At 40.3% G+C, this 27393-nt stretch overlaps 2 protein-coding genes across 7 annotated transcripts in view; one reads left to right on the top strand and one right to left on the bottom strand.

Moving 5' to 3' along the window:
- Nucleotides 1–4667: 4667 nt before the first annotated feature.
- Nucleotides 4668–27393, top strand: part of TDRD5 (tudor domain containing 5) — a 60270-nt gene continuing 37544 nt past the window's right edge. Inside the window, exons 1-7 of one of the 3 annotated variants that reach the window (XM_020984326.2) lie at nucleotides 4668–4785; nucleotides 5419–5666; nucleotides 9666–10073; nucleotides 10978–11159; nucleotides 11913–11996; nucleotides 22143–22199; nucleotides 25990–26143. In XM_020984326.2, the coding sequence (XP_020839985.1) occupies nucleotides 5429–5666; nucleotides 9666–10073; nucleotides 10978–11159; nucleotides 11913–11996; nucleotides 22143–22199; nucleotides 25990–26143 (1123 nt within the window). In that variant the 5' untranslated portion in view covers nucleotides 4668–4785; nucleotides 5419–5428. The remainder of the gene's footprint in view (nucleotides 4786–5418; nucleotides 5667–9665; nucleotides 10074–10977; nucleotides 11160–11912; nucleotides 11997–22142; nucleotides 22200–25989; nucleotides 26144–27393) is intronic. The other 2 variants (XM_020984325.2, XM_020984323.2) reach the window with 2 other exon arrangements.
- LOC144457828 (uncharacterized) overlaps nucleotides 22925–27393 on the bottom strand; it is a 49995-nt gene continuing 45526 nt past the window's right edge. For all 4 annotated transcript variants that reach the window (XR_013487358.1, XR_013487357.1, XM_078156468.1 and 1 more), the window contains one exon: nucleotides 22925–24980. The gene's annotated coding sequence lies outside the window, so the exon portion shown is untranslated. The remainder of the gene's footprint in view (nucleotides 24981–27393) is intronic.

Raw genomic sequence — 27393 nt, 5'->3', positions numbered from 1 at the left:
GAAGTCAGGAGGACCTGAGTTCAAATCTGGCCTCAGACCAAACACTAGCTGTGTGACCCTGGGCAAGTCACTTAACCCCAATTGCCTAAAAACAAACCAAACAAACAAAAAGACCAAGTATAAATCCTCCCTATTAAAGCTTTTCTCAATCTGGTCCCAACATGCCTGTCCAACTGTATTAGGTAGTATTTTCCTTGCCTTTTGCCCTAGACTGTAGTTTAGCTGGATTGAGCTTGCTGCTCCTCATACATGGCACTCCATTTCCCACGTCCATGCCTTTGCACAAGCTATCCCCATGCCAGGACTGCCCTCCCTTCTCGCCTCTGTCTCCTAGATGCTCATTTCCTTTAAAATTCTGCTCAAACACAACCTTATACATGAAGATTTTCTTTATTTCCCCAGCTGCTAGTGTCTGGTTGTATGGCGTGTTCAAGGAGGACCAGCACCTCTGGCATGAGGGCTTGCCTCGATGTTTTCAGGGCTGCTCATCTGCCTTTGGTATCCACCTGTCACTCAGTTTTCACCTGTGGATCCAAGAAGCTCTAGCATGCACAGAGGCCACACCCCAGCAAAACAACCTTGGCAGATGGGCTAAACCACGTTAAGGGTAAATGACAGGCCTCAAACCATGTTGTCGAGTTAGGGGGATGTCTACGCCAAGCATGTGAAGACTTCCCTAACAGAATAGGTGGATGAGAACAATTTGGCCCAATGGCCATGAAGGTGACTAAAGCTCTTTCCATTGCAAGGGGCTGCCTGTACTTAGGTTAACTAGGCTGCAGTTTCAGTAGAGGACACCCTAGATCAAGGGGCAGTCCAATTAGCTATGTAGACACTGGAGACCCTAGTATTCCCAATTCTGGGTTACACAGTGGGCTTGTACCAAATGTGAGGTGTGTGGGGTCATTTGGAATAACTCTCCAGAGCTTAAAAAAAAAACAACAGTAGCATGCAGTAGAGAGTTCCACCTGGAGAATGAGGACCTGGGCTCTCTGCTACTTCCCTGTGTGACCTTAGTTAAGCCACTTAACTTCTTAAAAGTTTGTTTCCTAAAACTAAAGTGTTTTTACCTTCCATAAAATGATGGGGTTGGCTTAGTTCCCAAAATCACTTCTAGCTCTAAATCTATGATCCTATGACATATATATATCTACATATTTATTTTTCCCCAATTACATGTTAAGATAATTTTTAACATTTTTTAAAAGTTTTGAGTTCCAAATTCTATCACTTCCTCAACAACTCTCAACTGGGACTTTTATATACCAACAGAGAATGAGATGGAACTTCCAGTTTGTGAAGCAAAATTTCTTATAAGGTCACACCCTCCCCTCCTCTCAATAATCTTTCACTGGACCATTTAAAAAAGGGATTGGAAACTTGGGACTGGCAAAGTCCAAGCAAAGTGCTATGAGAAACTTAGTTTACTTTCATTTTGTTTCTTTTTTTTAAAGGCAATTGGGGGGTTAAGTGACTTGCCCAGGGTCATACAGCTAGTGTCAAGTGCTTGGTCTGAGGCTGGATTTGAACTCAGGTCCTCCTGACTTCAGGGCCGGTGCTCTACCCACTATGCAACCTAACTTTCACTTTAAAAAGACTTTTGTAAACAGAAGGAAATGGGGTGGAGGGAAAGTGGAGTTCATTCTGTGGAAGACTGAAGATTGGAAGTTTTTATTTTATTCAGTAAACGTTATGGGGTCCCTGAATGTTTTTTTAAAAAGGTCAGAGAAAGCTATAAAACTGTGCATATCCTTTGACCCAGCAATATCACTACTAGGTCTGTATCCCAAAGAGATCAAAGAAAAAGGACTTATATGTACAAAAATATTTATAACAACTCTTTTTGTGATGGCAAGAATTGGAAATTGAGCGATGCTCATCAGTTGGGGAATGGCTAAACAAGTTGTGGTATATGATTGTGAAGGTATGCTGTTGTGCTATAGGAAATGAGGAGGCAGGTGGTTTCATGTCTAGATTGCAAGAACAAAGTAAAATGAGAAGAATCTGGAGATCCTTGTGCACAGTAACAGCAATGTTGTAATAATGAATTGTGAAAGGCTTGGCTAATCTCATCAATACAATGATCCAAAACACAATTCCAGTGAACTTGTGGCCAAAAAAAAAAATACTATCCACTTCTAGAGGGGAGAACTGATGAAACTCTGGTGCAAACTGAGGTATAATTTTCTCACTATGTTTTTCTTGCTTTAAAAAATAGATAACATGGAATCATGCTTTGCATGATTTCACAAGTATAATTGGTATCGTATTGTTTACCTTCTCACTGGGTGGGGGTGGGCGAGGAGGGAGGGAGAAAACTCAAAATTTAAAAAGAAAAGCATGTTAAAAATAAATTGAAAAAGGTAGATCAGAGACAGACATTAGGGAAATGGTCTGCAAACTCAGAATGATAGTTTCTGACCAACTTATTAAGCATCTGCTATGAACTACTGTACTCAGTGCTGAGGGTACACATAAAAACAAGCAAACAAATAAATAAGATAAAGGAGTAAGGTAGGTGGCAGTGGATTGAGCACCGGTCCTTAGAGTCAGGAAGACCAGAGTTCAAACCTGTGCAGGACAGAGACCACTACTCAAAATAAAAACAAAGACTTAGATACCTTGAAAGCAGAAAGGAGTTTATTGCTTTCTCGTGAGAAAGGGTACCAGCCCCCCTCTCCTGAACAGCCTGGACAGGGAGTAGGAAGTGTTACAGAAAGAAAGGCTTACTTACACCCTAAAGGAGCTCCTCCTCCCTAACCCCTTCCTCTTTATCCCATTGGCTGGGCTTTCAGGGGTCACAATCTATTCACGGAAATCTTCCCCAGCAAAAGAGACCCAGGTTTGCCTGAAGGCAAGAAAAGGCTGAAGTTTTATAAGAGTAAGACAGTTCAGGTTGGGGGTAAGGAAACAGGGTCTGAGCAGGGGAGGGTTTTGAAAGCAACAACCCAAGAACTATTAACAAGAATTATCGACCCTTTGAGGAGGCTTCACCTCTGAGAGATCATCTCTCACAAATGTGACCTTAGAAGCTTGGTATTTACTAGTTGTGTGAACCTGGGCAAGTTACTTAACCCCGACTGCCTCAACCGCCCCCCCCCCCAAAACAGTTGCCAATAAAATTAAAACGCTGTAGTGGATGTAGGATCATAGATTTAATGCAGGAAGGGACCTGAAAGGTCATCTAGCCCAATCCCAACTTTACAAAACCTAGTCTGCTCTGGTAACAGCACGTCAGAAATCCTGGTGTCACATTTTAAGGACTGCTGGAAGATGTCCACAGGAGGGCGGCTACGGAGGTAAAGAGACTCAAGACCATGCTTAGCACTGGCTGATGTTTACACCCGTCTTCAAATATCTGAAGGTCTTTCACCTGCAAAAGGGATTAGCCTTGTATCTGCTCCTTCCTAGAAAGAATGAAGCAGAAATAGGAACAGTGAGTGGAAGCTGTAAAAAGGAAGAGTTCTTCTAGGAGTAAGAAAAAAAAATTGCTAATAATTAGCAAGCTATTCCAAAGTGGAAGGGGCTGTCAGGCGAAGAGATCCCCCTGCCTAGAAATCTTCATGCAAAGGTTGGATGTTCATTCATTCGTCCAAGAGGTTTCTGGTTAGATACCACCTTTATGGCCATACAACTCGAATAAGAACAGGACAGGAAACTGAGGTGAGCTTCGAAGAAAGCCAGGAGGAACCTCTCGAAGAGAGGATGCCAGGCTCTGGGAGCCTTCCATAATTCCAGGAATCTGCCTTACCACCCCCCAGGGCTACCCAGTAAGGCTGCACCTTGCATTGTTTGCTAATTGTTTTTCCGACCTGGCTCGGCTTTCCATCACCCCCCGCAGGGGAGCGGTGGCGTCGAGGCCTGGACACCCCACTTCACTGTCGGGAGCCCCAGCCCCGCCGTGTTGGCGGGCTCAGCACCTGAAGAGTCTGCCCCGCCCCGGCAGAAAGCAGCACCCCCCGACGACCGGGCTCGGAACCGAGCTGCAGCCAGAGCTGGCGCTGGGACCTGGCCGGGCACGAGGGTCCATGTGGCCCCCGCCGACGCCGACACCGCCCCCGCCCTTCCTCCTCCGGGTCGCCGCCCCCGTCGGGGCAGCCCCGCTCCTGCTCCCCCCGGGCGTGTGCCGCTGGTACTTGGGCTCCGGCCTCGCTTCGCTCCGGCCGCCCTGAGATGCCCCTGCCCGCGCCCACTGCTGCTCCCGCCGCCGCCCCTGCCGCCGCCATCGCCCCGCACGGCCCCTCGGCCGCCGCGGGAGCCAACGGCCGCCGGCCCGGGGCCGGGCCCCGGGGCCCCGAGGGAGAGCTGCTGGTCCCCCACCCCCGGCGCCGCCGCCGAGGCCGCGGGCCCCGCGCCGACCTCCCGGCCCCCGACCGCCGCCGCAGCCCCGGCGGTGAGCTCCCGGTCCGCGGCCACCAAGGAAGCGGCCCGCGACGCGAGCGCGCGTGGCCGGGCCGGGCAGGGGCCAGGCCGCAAGGGGCGGGGGAGGACGGCGACGCCCCCGCCCCTGGCCCTGTCCTTCGGCCTCGTGGCGCCCCAACCGCCCCGAGGGCCCTGGCAGCCTCGCGCAGCCTCCTGCCGGGAGTCCGGCGTCCCGCGTCCCGGGCGTCAGGACGGGCAGGCGCCGCTGCGCAGGCGCGAGGCCCCTCCTTCACAGCTCGCTTCTCCGCCCGCGTCGCCGCGCGCTCCGGACCGCGGGCAGCCGGAGGGAGAGGGGGTGGCCGCAGTGGCCGGAGAGGGAGGCGAGCCGACCTCTAGCGGGAGCCCCGCGGCCCAGCTCAGCGGGTGAGCGGCTGGGAAAGGCGGCCGGGGGCCCCGCTACACCCAGGCCCACCCCGGCGTGGCCCGGCCCTGCGGCCTTGGCCTGAGGAGACGTTGGGCCCGTGCACGGACGTTGGGGGGCGGCGGGCTGGGGGCCAACGTTGCGGGACTGAGGTCGGGCCCGCGGGAGGGGGGGAGTGCCGGGCTAGGGCAGGGGGCGGCCCGGGGGAGAGGAGCGGACAGGGCTGACTGAGGAAAACCGCGGGCCGGCCTCTTGGGGTGGGGGCGGGGCGAGGGTGACCCCGGGGCTACCTCGTGCTAGCAGAAAGCTTTTGCACCCACCGGTGCACGCCCAAGATCAGACAGGGGGCTTGGTGGTCATCCACTGGAGTAAACCAACCACTGGAGAACTGGCCGCTCGTGGAGGGCAGAGTCTGCTTTCTATCCTGTTCCGGCGCCTAGGCCACTGCCAGGCCCACTGCAGGCGCTTAATAAAACTCGGACTAGAATAGAGGCCCTGAAGGGAGCACATAGGCTGCTGTGCTTCTCCCGTAACTTGACCACCCTGTCTGTTATCTTTTTTTAACTGTTAATATTAAAATTTTGATATGCTGCCTTTTCTTAAGCTTGTTTGTTGTTTATTTAATCTTGCTGTAGTGAAGGAAGCATGTCGGAGCAAGAGAGGATTCAGGAATGTCTGAGGAAGGAGATAAGGTCCCTCCTTATCTCCACCAAAGATGGTTTGACTGCACAGCAGCTGGAAAGGGAGTACCTGTCAATGGTTGGTAATCACCTGCCTCTCCTCTCCGAATCCTGGGGTTATCGGTCTACCATGGAGCTGGTGCTGGATATGCCTGATGTGGTAAGCGTCTGCCCTTGTGGAGATGGCACCGTGATCCTCAAAGGTAGGCTTCGGACTCTGGCATGGCAGGGTCATCACATGAATTAGAGCTAGAAGAGACTCTGGGAGAATGGGGTCTCTTTCAGCACTAAATCTGTAGTCCCACGATCCAATCTAAAGGAACTCTTATTTTATACCTGACGAAGCTGAGGCCCAGTAAGTTCATTGATGTAACTGAAGGTTGCTTAGTACTTACGGTAATCCTGCGAGGTCAATTGTAGGGATATTATTATGCCCATTTTATGTAAGCAGAAATTGGTGTTATCATAGTCAGATGGATCTGTGAACTCATTGATATGATTATTCCTTACTGTGATGAAGATCACAACTGAGCCATGCATACTTATCCTGTATGACTCTTGTCAGTGGCCTTCCAAAAATTCAAGGAAGGGTTCATCCAACATTCTGGGGGCTTTTCATTATTATTCTTGATACTGTGAGGATCCGGTAGAGGGCATGGATCTTCCATTGGTTATTGCTTATACAAGCAACCTATCTTTTTACCCCAGACATTTTTTGATGGCATCCTACTTCTTTGTAATTTTAAATTGGTAATGTGTTGTAACCTACCTACACCCACCATGTGCCTCCACTGCCCTCAATTTCAGTTCTTCATAGACTCTAGTATTCTGTAATTTGTAGCCATGTAACTTCAGAAGAATATTGATATTAAAAAGATGGGCCTTGGGGCAGCTAGGTGGTGCAGTGGATAGAGCCTTGGAGTGAGGACTTGGGTTCACATCTGGCCTCAGACACTTGACCTCATTAGCTGTGTGACGCAGGCAAGTCACTTAACCCCAATTGCCTCACCAAAAAAGCAAAAAAAAATAAGATAAAAAGATGGGCCTTTGTTTCAGAGAGAGCTTGGTATCTTGAAATATACATCATTTCCCAAAAGCAATCCAGTTTATTTCCCTTTTCCTGTTCAATTTTGGATGCAACTCATCATGTATTTACCGTCAATGTCCAAGATAAAATAGACTGATAGATATGATCTATAGGTTGTCCATCCAACTGATGTTATAATATGGATATTCTTTAGCTACTCATTTTTTCCTATGTGGGTGATTGGGTTAAAACTCTTGAATCAGGAGCCCATTTAGAAGACTAGCTTGTTTTAGTCAACAGGCTGTTAAGTCTAGGGGGAACCTTAGCTTTTCTGTGTGTTGTTATTCAGTTGTTTTTCAGTTCTGTCTGACTCTTCATGACCCTATTTGGGGTTTCCCTGACAGAGATGCTGGAGTGGTTTGCATTTCCTTCTCCAGCTCATTTTACAGATGAAGAAACTGAGGCAAACAGGGTGAAGTGACTTGCCCAGGTCATACAGCTACTGAGTGTCTGAGGCCAGATTTGAATTCTAGTCTTTCTGACTCCAGGCCTGGCGCTCTGTCCATTGTGCCATCTTGCTGCATGTCTATACATCTGTTAGTTGTATGATAGTAATGATGCGATGCAATGAATATTTCTTTTGAAAACTTGCCTCTTTTTCTGATATCCCCTGCCAACGTTGACCTTGATGCACGTGTAGATTATTGTCATAATTTTATAGATGAAGTAGACACGTGGTTCGGTAGTTATTGATGTTCTCTGTCTTATCTTTTGGTGGTTCCAAGATTTTTTTCTATGCCTTTGTTACCGTGCCTTCTGCAACATATTTAAAATTTTCTAGTACTGACCTCCTCTATGTACAGGTGATTTGGGCCAGCTGCTTTTTCTGTCTTTGTGTTCTCTTCAGTCCCATCATCCTCTCCCATAATATGCACACCAGGACTGTTTGTGAAGTCCAAATGTCCTTTAGCTCCACCGTCCTTGATGTTGAAAAGTTGATGAGAAAAATCTTTGTAGATCTTTTTAATCTTTTGTTTTTTGACCTCCTTCTAGTTTCATCCATAAATTATCTCAGAACAGGCTCTATCGCTGGTTCTTCCCTCCACTACTTCTGTTTTGTGAGGCTACACTGTACTCAGATCTTCCACCATCCTTTTCCATGTGATTTTAGAAGTTAGTTTATATTCTTAATTGCTACTGGCTCTTGATTATCATATCTTTTCTACTTGACAAGTTAAGTCAGGTATTTTCTGATTAAGATGATTTTTAGACTCTTGATCATTACAGCAATTTATTTACATCTGTTGAACTTCTGTATGAAATTATTATGATTTTTGTGTTGATGTACTTTCCTCCATGAATTTCCCAGCTAACTACATCAAGAAGTTGTGTAAATAGGTCAGGCTGAAATTATTATAATTGCACTTCCTATCTTTTTCTCATGTTTATTCTTTCTAGTTTTGTATTTTAATCATTGCTTTAACAAGCCTGCGGTCTGTACACAGACACTTGATTCAAGAATAACTCCTTTATCAGTAGCAAGTTATTTCCTGTCAATAATCAATGTCATTTTTGTTGTTACTTGGTGCTTACCATGTCCGACATCTTATTATTCTTTTCTCAAATAAAGTATTCATGACGTATAGAGGTGAGGCTTGTGTGTTGTCTATAATCCTTGGCTTCCCTCCTTACTCCTGAGCCATATTTTCCAGTGTATTTTTTTCTGTCTACTTACTCCTACTTTTGCATTGAGATCACTGTGTATCAAATTCTATTTTACATTTTGAAGTTCTCATTGAGTTCTTTATAAAAGTTCTCAATCCCTTTGGCTTCCATGGATGTTGAGACACATGCTACAGCTATTTTTGTATATGATTTTTCAGAAAAGTAGTTAGTATGAACACTCTGATAGGAGATGAAATGTCTCAGATACCTTTGGAAGAATGATAAAATCACTTCTGACAGCTTATTTATTTTGCCTCTCCTGGTTTTTTTATAGCAAGAAAGACAAAATTGATGAAATTCAGTTCTTCTAATATGTCTTTGGAGAAGGTTCTTGCCTTAAGTTAATTCTTATAGGTGGTCTAAAAATTATAATTCTTAGCAGATTCTGCCCTCATTTCCTTCACTTTATCGCTGTCATTGAAGAAGCAGAAGTTGGGAAAGAGCACGCACATAACTGAGCTGTTTTCATTTTGCTTTTTTCTTCATTTGGTTGTCATGTTCAAAAAATTATCATCAAGTATCTAACAGTGGTGATGAGCATTTTTCTGCGTAGTTAATCTGGTCCTTAAAAAGCAGGTGCCATCTGTTACTGAGATGCTATTAGAAGTCAGACAGAATTTGCCCTCTTTTGGCATGGACTTTCTGAACCACAGGTCACTTCATGCTCCAATGAATGAGGCATCAGATTAAGAAGAATGAGGCTTAGGGATGATAAATGGCTTGCCCAGAATCACACATCTGGCAAATGTTCATCACCAGGATTCAAATTCAGTTCTGTTCTGATTCATAGGATTACAGATTTGGAGTTGGAAGGTATCTTTGAGATTATCAAGTTCAACCCTCTGCTTTTACAGATGAGGAAACTGGGGCCCAGAGAAGTTAAGTGACTTGTCCAGCATCATAGAGCTACTAAATATCTGAAGTAGGATTCAAACTTAGGTCTTACTGACTGCCATATCTATTACTTATACTGTATTGCCTCTAATATTTAGATCTCTGGAGAAGTGATATTGATAAATATAATCATTTTACGTGGGTTTCAAATCTTCTAGGAGTTAATAAGCAATATTTCTGCTTCTCCTTTCTATCCACTGGAAAGATTAATCTTGAAATAAAAAGTAGGAAGTAATAGAAGAAGGGAAAAGACTAGATATAATCCCTAAAGACTTTTCTGGCTCCAATTTTTTTTAATCATTTGGACCATCCCAAGTTCAAATTAAAACACCAGGCAATATAAAAACTGCATGTGTGTATGTGTGTAGATATGATATATGTACATGTGACATATAATTATAACATATGTATGTATAAAATAGTATATAATATATACACATATATGTGCACACACAAATCATTTATTAACTAGGGTCAAAATGAAAGATTATGTCTATAAGGAGCTCGAGTAACTGCAGAGTCTTAGTGTATGTACCCTTTTCTTCCATTTTTTTAGCCATTCCAGATGAAACAACTAAAGGAATAGCAAGTTTGGTTGCAAAACAAAGGAGTAGTAACAAACTTCGAAATTATGCACAGAAAGGAAGAGCAAATGTTGGTTCTGGTTCTGGTTTTCGTCAGAGACTTCCTTACCGGGGAAGGATACCCCCCATTCTTCCAGCTGTGGTGAAGAGTGAGCTAAAGGACCTCTTGGCTTTTTCTCCAATACTCCTTTCTGATTTTGAAAAGGCCTTTGCAAAGCGATTTGGACGATCATTCCAATACATGCAATATGGATTTCTTTCTATGTTTGAAGTGCTGAGTGCAGCTTCAGATATCATTGCTGTTGAGCAGACCAGGGCAGGTTCTTTGTTGACCTTAAAGCGAAATCTACCAACTGAACAGAAGAGCGTGTTACCAGCAGGTAAGAGTGTGAGCATAGGTAGCAAATTCAGATTTTTTTTCCTCATATACCTCTTTTAAAATGTAAATCAGTGTAGTTGAAGTTTAAGTCTCCACAGACTTATTATGACTTAGTAGGTATAACATACATCGAGTGATGAACTTTTATCATCTAAAACATAATTTTATCTACTGGCATCAGTATTCTAGCCCATCTGGTTTTTATAGTGTCACTGCTTATAGTACCTGAAGAACTCCAGTATTGTTTGTGGCATAATAATACTTAACTTTTTTCTTATACTTAATGATTCTTAATGGTTTACAAAGTGATTTTTATGTAGATTTTTATTTGACTCTCACAAGATCCTTGAAAGGTAGGCAATATAGATTTGTAAGATCTAGCAGGAAAACACGCTTTTTCCTTTGGGAAGGTTTTTCTCTTCCACCAGGGACACTGCTTTGGGGTATGAATGGAGCTATGGGAAGAAATGCCCAGTTAAGTTAACCCCTGGTAGTCAGGTGAGAGAGGTGTAAGCATAGGTATTCTTATCTATCCTCTTTTTTAAATGAGGAAACTGAAGTTCAAAGAAGTAAATTATTAGCCCAGTAGTCAAGTTGCATCTCAGGTGTTTGGACTGCTGAATCCAAAGTTCAGTCCAATGTTTTTTCCACTTTATAATGTAATCTTATTAAAATGAAGGTTGCCTGTCACTATTATAGTTGAAGTAAATCCCACTAAACAAGTGGGAATCTAATTGAATAATTTCTTCCCTATTTTGAGTAGTTGATAGCCTTTCTCTTAATCATATTTTATTAAGATGATGAGATTGTGGTGATGTATTAACGGTCAGTTTCTTGAAAGTACGTTAAGTCAGTGAGGTTGGCTTTTGATAAGAATTTTTTCACTTCTCTTTTATACATGCAAGGTAAAACATCACAGGTTGGAATGAAACAACCCAAATCCTCCATGTCAACACCTGTAGTAAGGACACATTTGCCAGAACCAGTCTCAGCTGCTGAGCCACTGAATCAACCACATGCAGTGAAAACTACAGAATTGAATGGCGTGGAGACATCTTCTTTGGACCAGTCTGAGAAATTAAACCAGGTGAGAAACTTTGGAGGTGATAATGCTTTAAAAGAAAATTCATTGTGTGCCTCTTAAATATAATACATGCCAGCTATACAATTAAAAACAGTTTTAGATTTTTAAAACTAAAATTGTTATTTCAGGGATAAGTAGACTAATTTTTCACATGGAAGTGCCTTGGAATCCCTAAACCTTTACTAATTCTGATCTAATGATGACTACATATTTGAAAATAAATGCCATTAAAGTCATCTTAATATAAAACTTAAAGAAACAAAGATTCTTTCAGGGTATCGTGTGTGGTGATAGTTTTTAAAGACATTTTACTTAGTGCCAGAAATAACATTGAAAAATGGAAATCCATTCTACTGTCAGAAATATTCATTGCAACATTGGGATTCTAGAGAGATTGTGGTTAGGAGAGTTCCTCCTATCTTAAAAAAAGTGTTGGCAAGCTAACTGACAATATTCAGTAAGAATTACTATAAGAATTTAAAGTTCTAGGTAAATATAATGGGTAAGTGAAGACTCTTCCGCTTGACTAACATTAGTACCATTATAGAAGATAACGTTGATTATGATGGGAAATTCTAAGGTAAGAATATTTTTGATCATTAACTTTGAATGAATGAATAATACTTGAATGTATCTTATTGATTTCTGTTGAAAAGTGCATTTGCTTAAGTAAAAGAAATGTCATTTGTATCTTCTTTGTATTTTACCTTTTTACCATTTTCTTGACACCATAGTTTTATTTTTTATTTTTTGAAGCTGGAAAATACATTCAAATCAGTGATTGCACAAATTGGACCAGGAGGGACCATCAGTTCAGAACTGAAGAAGAAAATAAAATTTGTAAGTGTTCTATACTTCTGGGAAATATATAAGAGCAATAGGATTTGGGGGAGGAGGAGAGACTGGTGTAGTAAAAGAGCTGTGGATTTATAATCTGAGGACCTGGGAATAATAGAGTATTGTTAATAATTGTCTTTGTGACATCAGACAAATTATTTTTGTTCCTTTCTCAAGGAGTTCAGAGAGTGATTTACAGTCTTCTTCTCTGTCCCTTTATACTCAAGAACTTCAGTTGACCAATTAATGCTCAGTTAGAAACCCTAGCCTTCTAATTCATCAGTCTGTCTTCAATTCCCAAAATCTTCCCACCATTTCCACCATGTATAGACATGGTCACACCCATGATTTCATCTTGTGTAACTGTTCTTCTGCTTGAGGACTCTGGATTTGGTTTTTCTGTCCACCTTTCTCCCTGTGCCTCACTGTTCCTGTTCCTATTCTGTGACTTCTCCAGGACCTCCAGTTAACTAGTTTCCTCCCATCCGTCACCTCAACTCTGGTCTTATTTTCCTCCCTTGAAAACGTTGACCCCATAGTTAACCAGTTCAACTACTCACTCATTTCTACTCTTAAATTCCTTTTCCCCTTGTCCTGTCACTGCTCATTCTTTAAACTTGGGTTATCCCTACTGTCCACCTTCTCTGCTTCTCCACACATGCTGTAGAATATGAGTGGTTATGCCACAACCAAGCAAATTGACTTCGTTAGAGATTTATATTACTCAACCTCAACTGGGGTCCTGAGTGTTATGCCACAATCCTTTTTTGTTCCCTAATGGACTCTGTTGCAAACTGACCACCTTCTTCCCATGACTGTTCCAGACTTCTTTCCTCAAGTGTTCTATGCTATACCTTTCCATTCAGCAGAGAACCTCACATCAACTTGTGATCTGAGAAAATAGACCCCTTAAAATTATGAGTTCCTTCATATCTGTTGTTCTGCACTTCGGCATTTTAACACTTTCCATTCTCTCCTCCTTTACTCTAGTCTAATGAAGAAGTGGCCTTTCTCTTCAACAAGACCAAACCTCTCCACTTATGCCCTTGGTTCTATCCCTTCCTGTTTCTTCTTGGAGCTGAACCCTTCATTCAAATGCTCTTTCTCTCATTTTCAGTATCTTCCTATCTACTGACTCCTTCCTTGCTGTCTGCAAACCTGCAAAGGTCTACACTATCCTTTCAAAAAACCCAAACCTTCACTTGACCCAGCCATCTCTAGCTGTCATCCTACATCTTTTTCTGAGCTGTATTCCTACAAGTCACCCATACTCTGGTTTCTGTCTCTTGCCTTCTCGCTCACTTTTCTCTCTGATCCCCTTTTCTCAACTAAACTACATTCTTTATTATTCCCAACCGATGTTTAAATATTGAATCCAGTGGCTTTTTTTTTTTAAAGCGATTGGCGTTAAGTAACTTGTCCAGGATCACACAGCTAGTGTCAAGTGTTTGGTCTATCCACTGCGCCACCTAGTGGCCCCAAGTTGTTATTTTTCTTGAGCTCTCTGTAGCGTTTAACACTGTTTACTAATAGTACCTTGTATATAATACGTACTTAAAAATCAAGTTGAACGTATCTAGGCCAGGGTTTCCTCATCCATAAAGTAAGGGGGTTTAACTTGATATTGTCCAGAGTCTGATCTGTTCTCAGTCCTCCTCGCTGTAGTTATTGAGCCCCCATTTTGATGTTTTGTCTACAAGTATAACATGAAAGATCTTTGTCAGATGTTTTGCAAAATCTAAGCATGCTAAAATGTTTGATATTCCTTTCATGTACCCTAACAAAAAGAAAGATTAGTTTGGAATGACTATTTCCTGATTATTCTGTGGTAGGATCTTAGTTCATTGCTCTTTAAAAAATTATTTCATAATCTTGGCTATCATCGGCCTGTCTGTAGTTTGCAAAACTCATTTTTGAAAATCAGCTCACATTTGTCCTATTCTCCATGCTCTTTTTAAATGTATATTTTGTTGATAATAGTTTTTTTGTTGCTCAAATTTCCCATCATTCCTCTATACCTCCCATAGAGTCACTTTGTATAACAAGGAATATTTTAAATATTCTTAATACTAAAAGAAAAGAGAAAAAAACAGCAAAATTGATTATAACAACAAAAACAAATGTGAAAATATATGAAGTATTCCACACCTTTAGGTTTCTCATCTCTGCAATGGAGTAAAGTGAATCTTTTATCTTTCCTTTAAAGCCATGCTTGTTCTTTGTAATTTTGCAACACTCACTTTTGATTGTTTTGTGGTAGATATTTTTTCCATTTGTGTTTTGCTGTAGTCATTGTGTATATTGTTTTCTTGGTTCTACTACTTTTATTTTCTTCATTTAAGTCTTTCCATGCCTCTGTTTATATCATAAATTTAATTTCTTACAGCATAGTAATATTTGATTACTTTCATGTGCTCTATTTTTTTAGCAGTTCCTTGGTTTATCAGCATCTACTTTTTTTTCCAGTTCTTTGCTACCCCACAAAGTGCTGCTATAAATGTTTTCATACATATGGAAACTTTTCTTTTTCTCAGTGACCTAGGTGTGGGGCAGTGGGGTTAGTTCATGCCTAGTATGTGTGCTTGTGCACACGCGTATGTGTGTGTGTGTCTCCCCATCTCCTTCCCTTTCCTCCCCCTCCCTCTCCCTCTCTCTTTCTAGGTGGTGCAGTGAATAGAGGGCCAGGCCTGTAGTCAAGAAGACTCTTCCTGAGTTCAAATCCAGTCTCACACACTTACTAGGGTCGCTAGGCAAGTCACTTAACCCTGTTTGCCTCAGTTCCTCATCTGTAAGATGCGCTGGAGAAGGAAGTGGCAAACCGCTCTGGTATCTGCCAAGAAAACCCCTGATGGGGTCGTGAAGAGTCAGAAATGACTGAACAACAGTAATGCTCATCTCTGGGTCAGAAGGTATGACCATTTTAGTCCCATTATTTCAGCAAGTCAGCTGGCATTTATTAAATGCATACTATGCACCAGACATTGTGATTAAGCTTTGGGGTTACAGATAAAGGCAAAAACAGTCCCTGCCTTCAAGGGGCTGATAGCCTAAGGGGAAAGCAACATGTAAACGGTATATATACAACAGAGTATATTGGAGGCAGTCTTAGAGGGAATGTGTTGGCATTAAGAGGGACCCAGAAGTCTTCTTGTTGAAGGTGGGATTTTAGCTGAGAGTTGAAGGAAGCCTTGGAAGTCTTGGGGCAGAGGCACGGTGTAACTGAATTCCAGCCCTGGGCAACCACCAGAAAAAAGGTGGAAATGGAGAGAGTTTGGAAGGAGAAGTAAAGAAGCCAGTGTCATTGGATCGTAGAGGATGTGGAAGGGAGGCTTGTGTAGGAAGACTGAAAAGGTAATAAGGGGCCAGATTGTGAAGGGTTTTAAAAGCCAAACAGAGGATTTTATATTTAATCCTAGAGGTAACAGGAAGCTATGGGACTATTGATTGGAGGGGGAGGGGAGGGTGTGACATGGCCAATTCCAAATTGCTTTCCAAAATGGTTGTACTAAATCACAGTTTCACCAACAGTCCACCAGTGTGCCTATATTTTTACATTTTTAAAATAGTTTTATTGTATTAAAAAATGTAAAAACCAGTCTTGGTTTACTGGCAGACAGCAAGCTCTAGTCTTCCCCCACATAGGGGTTTTTAAGGGCTCTTTCATAGATGCTGAGACAACACTGTTCAGAAAGCCTTTGATTGTTCCCCAGTTGATAAATGGTTAAAGGATATGAACAGACAGTTCTCGGATGAAGAAATTAAAGCCATCTATAGTCATATGAAAAAATGCTCTAAATCACTATTGATTAGAGAAATGCAAATCAAAACAACTCTGAGGCACCACATCACACCTATCAGATTGGCCAACATGACAAAACAAGAAAATGATAAATGCTGGAGAAGATGTGGGAAAATTGGAACACTAATGCATTGTTGGTGGAGTTGTGAAATGATCCAGCCTTTTTTGGAGAGCAATTTGGAACTATGCCCAAAGGGCTATAAAAATGTGCATACCCTCTGACCCAGCAATAGCACTTCTAGGGCTGTATCCCAAAGAGATCATACAAATGGGAAAAGGACCCACATGTACAAAAATATTTATAGCAGCTCTTTTTGTGGTGGCAAAGAATTGGAAACTGAGAGGATGCCCATCAATTGGGGAATGGCTGAGCAAGCTGTGGTATATGAATGTAATGGAATACTATTGTGCTATAAGAAATGATGAACAGGCTGACTTCAGAAAAACCTGGAAAGACTTGTATGGACTGATGCTGAGTGAAGCAAGAGGACTTTGTACATAATAACAGCCACATTGTGCGATGACTAATATTGATAAACTTAACCTTTCCCAGCAATACAAGGATCTAAGACATCTGCAAAGGTCTTGGAAAATGCTATCCACGTCCAAAGAAAGAACTATGGAATTTGAATGCAGATTGAAGCATACTATTTGCTATTTTTTTTTCTCTTCTATTGAAGAGAAAAATTTCTGGTGGTTCCTCCTATTGGTTCTAATTCTTGATTACGACATGACTAATGTGAAAATATGTTTAATAGGAATGTATATGTATAGCCTATACCAGATTGTGTGCCGTCTTGGGGAGGGTGGTGGGGAGGAAGGGAGAGAAAATTTTAAACTTAAAAGCATATGGAAGTGATTGTTGATAAATCAAAATAAATTAATAAAAATAAAAAATTTTTTAAAAAAGGAAAAAGTCCTTTGATTGTCTGTATCAACCCAGCAAAACTAGGTGACATCCCTTTCTCTCCTTCAGCTAACACTTATTAAGGCCCTTATCATCACTCTCCTGTACTGTTGTCATAACCTCCTAATAGGTTTTCCTACCTTTAGTCTTTGTTCTAATTTATCCTCTACAGATGTGCTAAAATAAGATGTGACCATGTCATTCCTATGCTCAAAAACCTTGAAGCTGTCTCTGAGATTTCTAGGTCAAAGGTAAAAACTGTTCATCCTGTCACTTAAAGGCTTCTACGGTTTGTTCTTAACTTCACTTTCTAGCACGGATATTACTCCACTTGATGAACTCCATGTTCTTGCAGTTCCCTGAACTTAACATTATTATGTCTCCACGCATCTGAACTAGCTGTTCCACGTGACTGAAACATTATCTTCTAATCTTTGCATCTCAAAATCCTTATCTTCCTTTGGACTTCAGCTCAATTGCTACTTCCTCTGACACCTTGCATGATTTTTGTTCCCTGCCTGAGTTATTAGTACTCTTACTCTCTTCAGCTTACTCTTGTTTTATATAAATAGCATCTCTTGGTACATGTTTTTTTTTTTTTGGCAGTGGGGGTTAAGTAACTTGCCCAGGGTCACACAGGTAGTAAGTGTTAATGTGTCAGAGGCCAGATTTGAACTCAGGTCCTCCTGACTCCAGGGCCGGTGCTCCATCCACTCTGCCACCTCACTGCCCCTTCTTGGTACATGTTTTAAAAAACCCCTGGGAGAATATGAGCTCCTTGAAGGTAAAGACTGTTTTAGTTTTGACTTTGTATTACCTAGCAGTGCTTTGTACATCAGTGTTTAATAAATATTTGTTGAATTGAACATTCAGAAGTTAAATTTGACTTACCTATTACCATTAATGGTTAAAGTTTTATTATATCAGAAGGGAATGCAATTTTTATTTTATAGTTTCTATTACTAAGCCAGACTGAACAGTCATAACACTAAACAGAATTTCTATTTTTTTATGTTATTCAGAAAATATCTCTAAAATTTGATCTTTGGCCCCCTTTTATTAGATAGAAAGTACTTTCACTTTGGGATTACCACTACTTGCCATGGTCTTTTTTGTAACTGACTTTTTTTTCTTAGTTAATCTGCAATGTACTTTGAATTATTTGCTGATGTTTTATTTTTGACCCTTCTGATAATACTCATTGTTCTTTTTGAGACCCAACTGTATCATCCCATAGTGTAACCAATACAAATGCCATGATTATTGTTATACCTGGGTAAACATTTTTCCACAAAGTCTTATTACAGTGCTTCATTGTCATGTGGAGGGGACCTTAGTTTCTCTAAAACTACATCTCAATAGAGCGTAGTTCTCATAGATTCTGCTCTTTGGAAAGGCTTTGAATATGGTCCTGTAAATAGATGATCTACTTTCCTAGTACTAGCCTAGCTAAGTACACGGAGGCTCTTCACCAGTGGACTGGCTATGTGGTAATATATTCTTTGGTCATGGCAGTCATGAAACAAAAACACAAAATGGCACCTAGGAGTCCTTTATTACCTTGTGCTTCTGGAGTGATGGTGGTAGAGTGGCAGAAGGGGACATTAATTTATTCATTGGTATTCTAAATATTAAATAATTGACTCAACTGAGTTACGTACTACTGTACTGAAAAGTATATACTGTACTATGCTGCTGAAAGAACCAAACTATAAGTCTTGAGAATTTCACTGCAAATGAAACCAGAAGACAAGGAAGTTTTAGCTCAATAAGTGGATGAATGTCAGGGTCTTCTTGGAGAGGCAAAATGTAGGAGTTGATTATATTGTGCACCCAAAGGCAACACGAAATACTTCATTGGATACTTGAATTATCCTCAGCACTGCCATATAGAAGATCATCTCTATAGCCTACTACTTCTTTCATCATTTGCAAGATTGGACATGATACTTCGTTAGTGTTCTTTATATTTTTCTTGTGTTATGTTCTGGTTCTGCTTTACTCTGCATCAGTTTACAAAAGTCTTTTCATGTCTTTTGAATTCCTCATATTTGTAATTTCTTACTGCACAATAATATTCTGATTTTTCATTTTACTGAAGGCCCAAAGTGATGTGCTCAGTCATACAGAGGTCATAAGTTGCAGAGCTATAATTCAAACCCATCTCTGATTACAACTCCAGCAGCTACCACTGCAGTTGTGTTCTTCTTGTTCAAAACAGTTAACTATCTTGGCTATCTCTCCAGCTTTGTTCCAAAAATTCTTTTGCTGCAGGGGGTTTTTCTGTATTAATTCTTTGAGTCCTTTGCCTTCTTCAGTGTTCATCCTTTGCCTTCCAACAGAATGCTTCGATTTGCTAGGAAACATCCTGGGATCTGGGTTTTTTAATTTTACATATGTTATAGAGTTCCAGCTTTTTTTCAACCATTTGTAATTTTTATAGGAAAATCTAGTGTGATTTTACTAATGTATTTTGACATGGAATCTTTTTCCTAGAGTGTTTTCTCTTAGTGTTTTGTTTTTTAAGTTTAGCAATGATCTTCTGGGTGAGTTGTGTTTTAATTTTTTCCTTCATAGAGGACTTCTTTCAGTTTGTAATATGTCACCCATTTTTTATTCTCATAAATTTTCTTGAATGATTTCCTGAAATATATGTAATGGGGTGGGGGTGGGGATCACTCTTCTACCATGCTTCCAAATCTTTTCCATGCTTGTTTGTTTTTTTTTCTGAACTGGTATTTCTGCTCCCAAAGCATTTGCCACTATTTCTACTATGTTTTTTCTGCTCTAAGTTTTGTCCGTGTTTTAAAATTATTCATATTATTTTGATAGCCTTGATGGCTTTTGCTATTATCTTCTCAAATTTCCTAATTCATTTAATTTTCCCCTTTACTTCTTAGCTATGTTTATATTTTTCTGTGTCCTTTTTTGTCATTTTTTAAATTTCTAGTAATTTAATTTTGTGTATATGTCTGTTACCCAAATGAAGCTATGCGGTATTAAAGATAGAGCATTGGACTGGACATCAAGACGTAGGTTTGAATTTTGGCTTGACCTAGGGCCAGTCACTTAACCTCTGAACCTCATTCATGCAACTAGCATTTATTAAGTACCTCTTACATATCAGGCCCTGTGCTAGGGCTTGGCAGTACAAATCCAAAGAATAAAGTGATCACTACTTTCAAGGAGCTTACATTTTTAACATTTTTTCAATTTAAATTCTCAGTTTCCACATCTTTAAAATGAGGAAAATACTAGTTATCAGTCTCCCACAGGGTTGTTGTAAGGCTCAGAATAAATGCTTTGCCAAACTTAAAAGTAGAATATAAATGTGAACTTTTATTAACCATTTGAGCCTTTTGAGATTTCTTACTTTGTTAATATTAAGAATTTTTTTAGTATATATTTTCATCATTTTCAGTGCCTTTCACCTTCTATTCCATTACATATATATATGTATGTGTGAGAATGTGTGTGTTAAATATATGCATTTTGCTTAGAGAATTCTTCAGCTTGCTCATTTTTTAATGAGCTTCAATTTTCATGTAAGAATAGTAATTTTGCTTGTTTTTTTATATTTATGTTCCCCCTACCCCTTTGTTTTTGGGCTAGGCAATGGGGTTAAGTGACTTGCCCAGGGTCACACAGCTAGTTAAGTGTTATGTGTCTGAGGCTGGATTTGAACTCAGGTCCTCCTGAATCCAGGGCTGGTGCTCTAGCCACTGCGCCACCTAGCTACCCCCTTATGTTCCCATTTTTGAAGGGAATAATAAGGCTCCCATGCCGTCATTCTTTCCAGAAGGTAAGGTCCCCTTCCAATGAATTTACTTACATACTGTCTACAAAGGGAGCAGCTAGGTAGCACAGTGGATAGAGTGCGGGGCCTGAAGTCAGGAAGACTCATTTATTTTCCTGAGTTCAAATGTGGCCCCAGACACTTAGTAGCTGTGTGACCCTAAGTCATTGAACACTGTTTGCCTCAGTTTCCTCATCTGTAACATGAGCTGGAGAAGGAAATGGGGAACCATTCCAGTATCTTTGCCAAGAAAACCCCAAATGGGGTCACAGAGAGCTGGCTGTGATTGAAATGACTGAACAACTGCCTTTAAACAAACCTAAGCCTCCTTCATCCTTTAAACACACAAAGACCTTCCCTGGACACTGCTGTCCCCTCAGGCTGTCATCTTCCATCTCTCCTCCCTTTCTCAGCCAAGCTTTCAGGAAAGGCTGTCTGTGTTTACTGGCTAGATTTCCTCATTATCTTCTGAATCTCTTCAGTCTGGCTAGTGACCTCACCACTCAATCAAAACTGCTCTCTCCAGAGTCATCAGTGATCTGCTAATTGCCGGATCTGTATGGCCTTTTCTTAAACCTCTTTCTTGGTCCCTCTTTCATTACTTAATCTGACCTCCTTCTCCTGGAACCTCTTCCTCCCATGGGTTTTTGTGACATTATTCTCTCTTGGATCTCCTGCCTGTCTTACTACTCCATTTCATTTTCCTTTGCTGGATCATCCATTCACGTATATTCCAAGCTGTGTCCTGGGCCCCTTTTCTGCTCTCTGTAGCCTCTCACTTGGTGCACTGACCTACTTACTTTACTTGTGTATAACATTCCATTTCCTGTTTCTGGGCCTTTGTACTGTCTGTGCCCCATGCAGGTAATGCACTTCTTTGTTTCTGCTTTTAGAATCCCGACTTTCTGTCAAGGTGCAGCTTGAGCAGCACCTTTTTACATGAAGCTTTTCCTGATCACCTGCAGCTGCCAGTGGCCACCCCAGCTAATATTACCTGCATCTATTTTGTTCAAATCTATAGATGTGTTTTTTTCTGCCAACAAAATGCAAGTTCCTCTAGGAACTCTGCATGCAAAGACTGTTTCCCTTTTCTCTTTATGTCAGCCTGGGGCTAGCACAGTGCCTGGTACACATGAGGCACTTGTTGAGTGATTTTTCCTAAGGAATGTCCAGTATTTTCAAATATTGTGGAAAAAGTGCTATTCACCCTGGAGAAGTATGTAAAATTTCTGGTGGGCAGAGGCAGAGAAGTCTCTGCTTTGGAGGCAGAGAAGTTCTGGAAGATACTGGATGAAATCCATTTATTTTCCATTTTTGTTGTTCTTTTGCTTCCTTGACATTGTTTCTATCACCAAATTGCGTCACTTCTGGGTCCAAGAGAACCAACATGTCCAGCATTTTACTGAAGTAGTTTTAGATAATTTTAAAGGAATTTTCACATATATGTATACAGTCTGTCCTTTTGCTTAAAATATTCTATACATATCTCCCAAAAGTTAAGCAAGATTTAACAAAAGCTGAAAATGTTCAAGTTTCTGAAGCCTCTGGGGCTACTAATCCTGTTTAGAAATAGTTATGTATTTTTAATTCTTGCCAGCCAAAGTTCTAAATGTCTAGTTAATCAGTCTGAAATTTTCTTTTCTCTAGGTTGCATCTAAATTTCCACAAGGATTGCTTATTTCTAAGCTGCTTGGAGAGTTTGAGGTAAGAATTTTGTTTTCTTTCTTTTTTTTTTTGACTTTTTATTTGTTTTTATTAAAATTCATCTTAGAACACAACGCCAAATGGCTTAGTGAACTTGGAGCCAGGAAGATTTAGGTTGAAGTTTTTACTTTTTTTTTTTTTAGCATTTTGTTTTCTCTTGTACCAGTTAGAGCCTTGTAAAGTTTCTCTTCCGAGAGTTAGAAATTATTCTGTTTCTCAATTAGTAGTCCAGTTTACCTTAATTTCTTTTGGTAGTTTAATTATTTATGTCAGTAAGGCAGTGTAATATGGTGGAAAGAGCTATGAACCTTCATTCAGACGACCTGAGTTCAAGTTTCATCTATATGCCTTACTAGCAGTGTGACTTTAGACAAGTCATCTAATGCCTACAAACCTCAGTTTCCCTGTTCATAAAATGGGGATAATATTTGTAATATCTACCTCCTAGGATTGTTATGAACGTTAAATAAGTTAATTTGCTTAAAACACTTGATGACAATTTACATGTGTATGTACATTTTCATAAAACTCATTTCATATGACCCATTTCCTATTACTTTCTTATTATTTTTCCATTCTTAATGTTTTCTTTGTAGAAAGAAAAAAGATCTGAGAACACCAATATTTAAATGTATTAATGGAAAATAATTTAAAAAAATACTACTAATTGTTAAGCTCATACCAGGAGTATATGTTTTCAAAAGGGAGTAAAAAAGAGATCCAACTTGAACAGTTTAAATATCAGTATTGAGGCTGTTGAGTTTAGATGTGAACTCTTTGAGATATACCATGGTTGTGACAAAGGATAAATATTAGTTCTCTCCTTTATACTGGATATGGTGGGAAATACTATCTAGCATATATAACATATGTTATATATATGTAATATAATAAGATATATATTACATATATAAGGTTTTATGAAAACCTTGTTGAACTTATTTTGTTTGTTTTTTTCTCCTCTTTTGTTGACATTTTGTTCAACCCTCAAACTTCTTGTACATAAGGCTACTTAATAATAAAACTCTAATATTTTTACCTACTCATGGCCACAAAAAGATTTTCAGGTTAGTGTGTCAGTTGTTGAGGCACCATCAGTTTTAATGCACTAAGCCAGTGACTAAAACACGTTATGTTAATGAGCATTTTTTAGTTTAGTCTGGTGATTCTCTGTTGATTTCCCAGAAATGCCTAGGATCATATTTCCTTATGTTCAAAAACTCTGACCTTATATATTTGATTGTAAACTTATATTTCATATTTCCCATTGCCTCCCCTCTCCTAATCCCATTCTTTGCCCTTTTCCAGATCTCTAGTTTCTCCACCCCTTCAGTAGTTTCAAGCCATTACCTCTGTTCTGACTTCTCTCTTTCTGTCCAGTCTTTCCCCAGTGGTTAGCCAATTCCCCTTCTCTCAAGTCCCTTGTTCTCTGTCACAGCTCATCCCTTGCCAGACCTCGGCCTTGGATTACTCCCATCATCTACTTCCCTGATAATGGATCTAGAAGAAGTCAAGCAACCCTGCTGATGGGATACTAGAAATTCATGTTATTCACCTTCAGTTTCTCTGCTCTCTTTTACTAAGTCTTTGACAGTAAGGTGGCCAACCTTGCAAGGCCAGCCTTTCTCTACATATGCTTTTGATCTTATCCCCTCCCATCTCCTCCAGTAGATTGCAACTGCATTCTTTCTGATTCAGCTTCTTTCTGATCTTTAGCCTTTCCCTGTCTACTGGTTCCTTCCTTACTGAGTTCAAACATACCAAGTTTATCCCACCAGTCGTTTAACAAGCACCTTTTATGTCGGGCACGATGTTAAGCACTAGAGATACAGAAAGGTTAAAGACAGTCCCTACAGACTACTATGTACAAACAAGATGTATACAGGATAAATTGGAGAACATCAGCAGAGGGAAGGTATGTGAAAGATATTACAGAGGTAAAATCAGTAGGACTTAGGGACAGATTGGATGTGGAGGGGAGAGGATGAGGAGTGAAGGGTGACGCTTATCTGTGTGCCAGAACGACTTGGGGGGATGTGGTACTCTCACCAGTAAAGAGAAGTGAAGGAGAGGAGAAGATTTTGGGGAAAAGACAACGAATTCATTTTGAGATCTCCTTTAGGTAGTTAGAGATGCAAGACAAGGTCAGGAGGTTGTTAGATTTGTAGATTTGAGAATCATCATAGAGACGGTAATTGGATCTATGAGAGCTCACGGTCTTGCCAAGTGAAATAGAGGGAGAAGAGGAAAGGGTCCTCCCATCCTGGAGGACACCTACTGCCCTGGAAAAAGATCTAGAGAAAGTGACTGAGAAGGAATCAGATAGGAGAACCTAGAGAGAAGACAGTATCAAAAGCTGCAGAGAGGTCAAGAAGGATGAGGACTGAGAAGAGACCATTAGATCTGGCAGTTAAGAATTCATTGATAACTTTGGAGAGAGCAGTTTTGGGTGAAGAATGAGGTCAGAAGCCAGATGGTGTAGACAGTTAAGAGAGTAAGAGGAAAGGTAGAGATATTGATTGTACGTGGCCCGTTCAAGGTGAGGATGGCTGGAGCGAGAGATTTTTTGAAAATGGGGGGACTTGGGTATGTTTGTAGGCATTAGGGAAACCAGTAGACAGGGAGAGATTGAAGATAAGTGAGAGAGTGGGTGTGTTACAGTTTCTATATTGATGTTTCCCGTCTGTGTATCCATTTCAAGTCTCTCCCCAGCATTCTGGAATCAGGAAGACCTGAGTTCAAATCCAGCCTCCGAAACAGTGTCTGACTCAGTTTCTTCTTCTGTAAAATGGAGATTAAAAATAGCACCTCTTAGAATTGTGAGGATAAAATGAGATAGTATTTGTAAAGTACTTTCTAAATTTGAAACTGCTACATAAGTGTTAGCTATTACTAGTATTTAAAATCAGGCTTGCTGGAGACATTTCAAACTTAACATGTCGGAATTTGAACTCCTCTGTTCCTCTAAATACTTCCTTATTTCTCTCTATGGTGCCACTTTCTTCTAAACTTTCAGGCTCAACCTTGACTCCTCACTTGTCATGCTGCACATCCAGTCACTTGCCAAAGTTTGTTGTTTCTACCTCTACGACACCACCACCTTTTTGCGTAGCTTATTGCAAAGTGCCCTACGTTGTCTGCTTGTCCCAGGTCTCTTCCTGACTTCATCCTTCACGTTGCTGCTAAAGTGTTTTAAGGGAAAGCACTTTTGGTCTTTGATGCAGATCTGACTGTGACTCCTTTGCTCCACTAACTCTAGTGGCTTCCTTTTGCTTCTAGAATCAGATATAAACTTCTGTGATTAGCTTTTAAATACCATTATAACCCTGCCCAACATGTTTTTCCAGTCATATTGCACTCTTTTCCCTCTCTCATACTCTGATCTAGCCAAACTGGTCTTTTTTTCCTTAGATATGACCCTTTCTCTCCTGCCTCCATGCCTTTTCTCTGGCTGTTCCCTATACCTGGAAGGTACTTCCTCTTCACTTGTGCCTCATGGCATCTCTTTCTTCTTTTAAGACCAAATTCAAACAACTTAGCTTTTCCTGATCTCAATTGCTAGTGCCCTACACCTTAAACTACCTTGTATTTAATTTCTTTGTAATTATTTTTGGTCTGTGTGTATTGACTCCTCCATTAAAATGTAAGCTCTTATGAGCTTAGGAATTGTTTCATTCATTGTTTTTATTTACCAGCACTTAACATAGTACCTGGCTTAATTAGTGCTTATTAATTGATTATGTCAGTTTTCTTCCTCGTTTCATTTAAATTTAAATTATTTTGATGACAGGCAGTTTTTAAAGAGCCGCTTTCACCGAAGAGATTGGGGTTTTTAAATGTGGCAGAGCTTGTTGGATCTCTTAGTGACATTCTGTGTGTTGAGTTCAAGGAAGGTGAACGAGACTTGTTGGTGTTTGATGCAGAGATGAAGCATTTGACCACAGGTGAGTTGAAATTCATTATGTAAAGCTGGCCAAAATAGCCCACAGTGACCAGATAGGATAAACCAGGATGAAATACAAGAATATGTAACAGAGAAAATCTGGACATTCATGCACATTTGAATGAATCTTGAATTGAGTTAATTTTGGTGGGGCAGAGTGGATTTTGCATGATGGTTTCTTTTAAAATTCCACTATTATTTTAGGCTTTCTTGATGACACCTTTTTCAGGTCAAGGCAGCACATTCTGAACTTTATAGATACTTTTTAATGTTAAGTAGAGGAAAGGAGCTAAGGGATAACCTGAAAAATATGGTGAATCTTTTCAGCCTATACAGATTAATTTTATTAACCTCTTTTCAAGTATAGGTTAAATTGGCATAAATGCACAAGTGCAGCTTAATATATAATATTATATGCGTACATAGGTGAGTTTACTTACTGGTACACAAATAAGAATGAAATAGAGAGTTGCCAGTTCAGCCTAGAATTGTTTAATACCAAATATATGATGATTTTTCATGGTTAGGATATTTGACCAAGCAATGAATGTGGCTAGAAAGTTAGTAGAGAAGAGGATTTTATATTGGTGTATTATGTGAGGTTAACTATTCTTTTATTATCTCAGTTGCACATTAATTGTAGCATTTGAACTTTTAGATACTACTTTTGCTGAAAGTACGGCCTACCCTTGTGTGAAATTAATTCTGAAAATCTTCATGTGTGTATGTCAATTCAATGCTTGATTCATTTTTCAAATGGAAGGCTGAGTTAATACTTACTCTTTATGTTGAATGACCTCTAATTGTAATTCACTGACAGGAATTGGTGAATTCATTTATAGTGAGAAGGAAGCCCTAATCTTGGTCCTGTAGGGTAGTTAAATTTGTTTTTTTTCCTCTAGCATGGATTTTTGCTTCTGATACTTTTTATTGCTATTTTTTGCTTTTGCACCATTTTCATTTCCCATGATAGATGTGTGTGTGTGTGTGTGTGTGTGTGTGTGTATTCCTTCTCTCCCCCTTACCTAGCTAAGCTATCTGATATGTACTTTCAAAAAACTCTTTCAGTTGCTCTTTTAAAAAAATCAGTCACTTCCCAATGATACTACGCCTTCTCCTTCTCCTCCCCCCAAAAGAACCTTCTCTGGTAAAGAAATACAGTCAAACAAAATAAATCAACATGCTGTTCTTGTAGTCAGGTATGCTTCACCTTCTATATATGTGTCAAATGATCTTTTTCTGTTTCTCTCT

Source organism: Phascolarctos cinereus, unplaced genomic scaffold (genome assembly GCF_003287225.1).
Source record: "Phascolarctos cinereus isolate Bilbo 61053 unplaced genomic scaffold, phaCin_HiC Scaffold_5;HRSCAF=322, whole genome shotgun sequence".
Taxonomy (NCBI): Eukaryota; Metazoa; Chordata; class Mammalia; order Diprotodontia; family Phascolarctidae; genus Phascolarctos; species Phascolarctos cinereus.
Note: the sequence above shows the minus strand (reverse complement) of the source record. Positions and strands in the feature narration are given on the sequence as shown.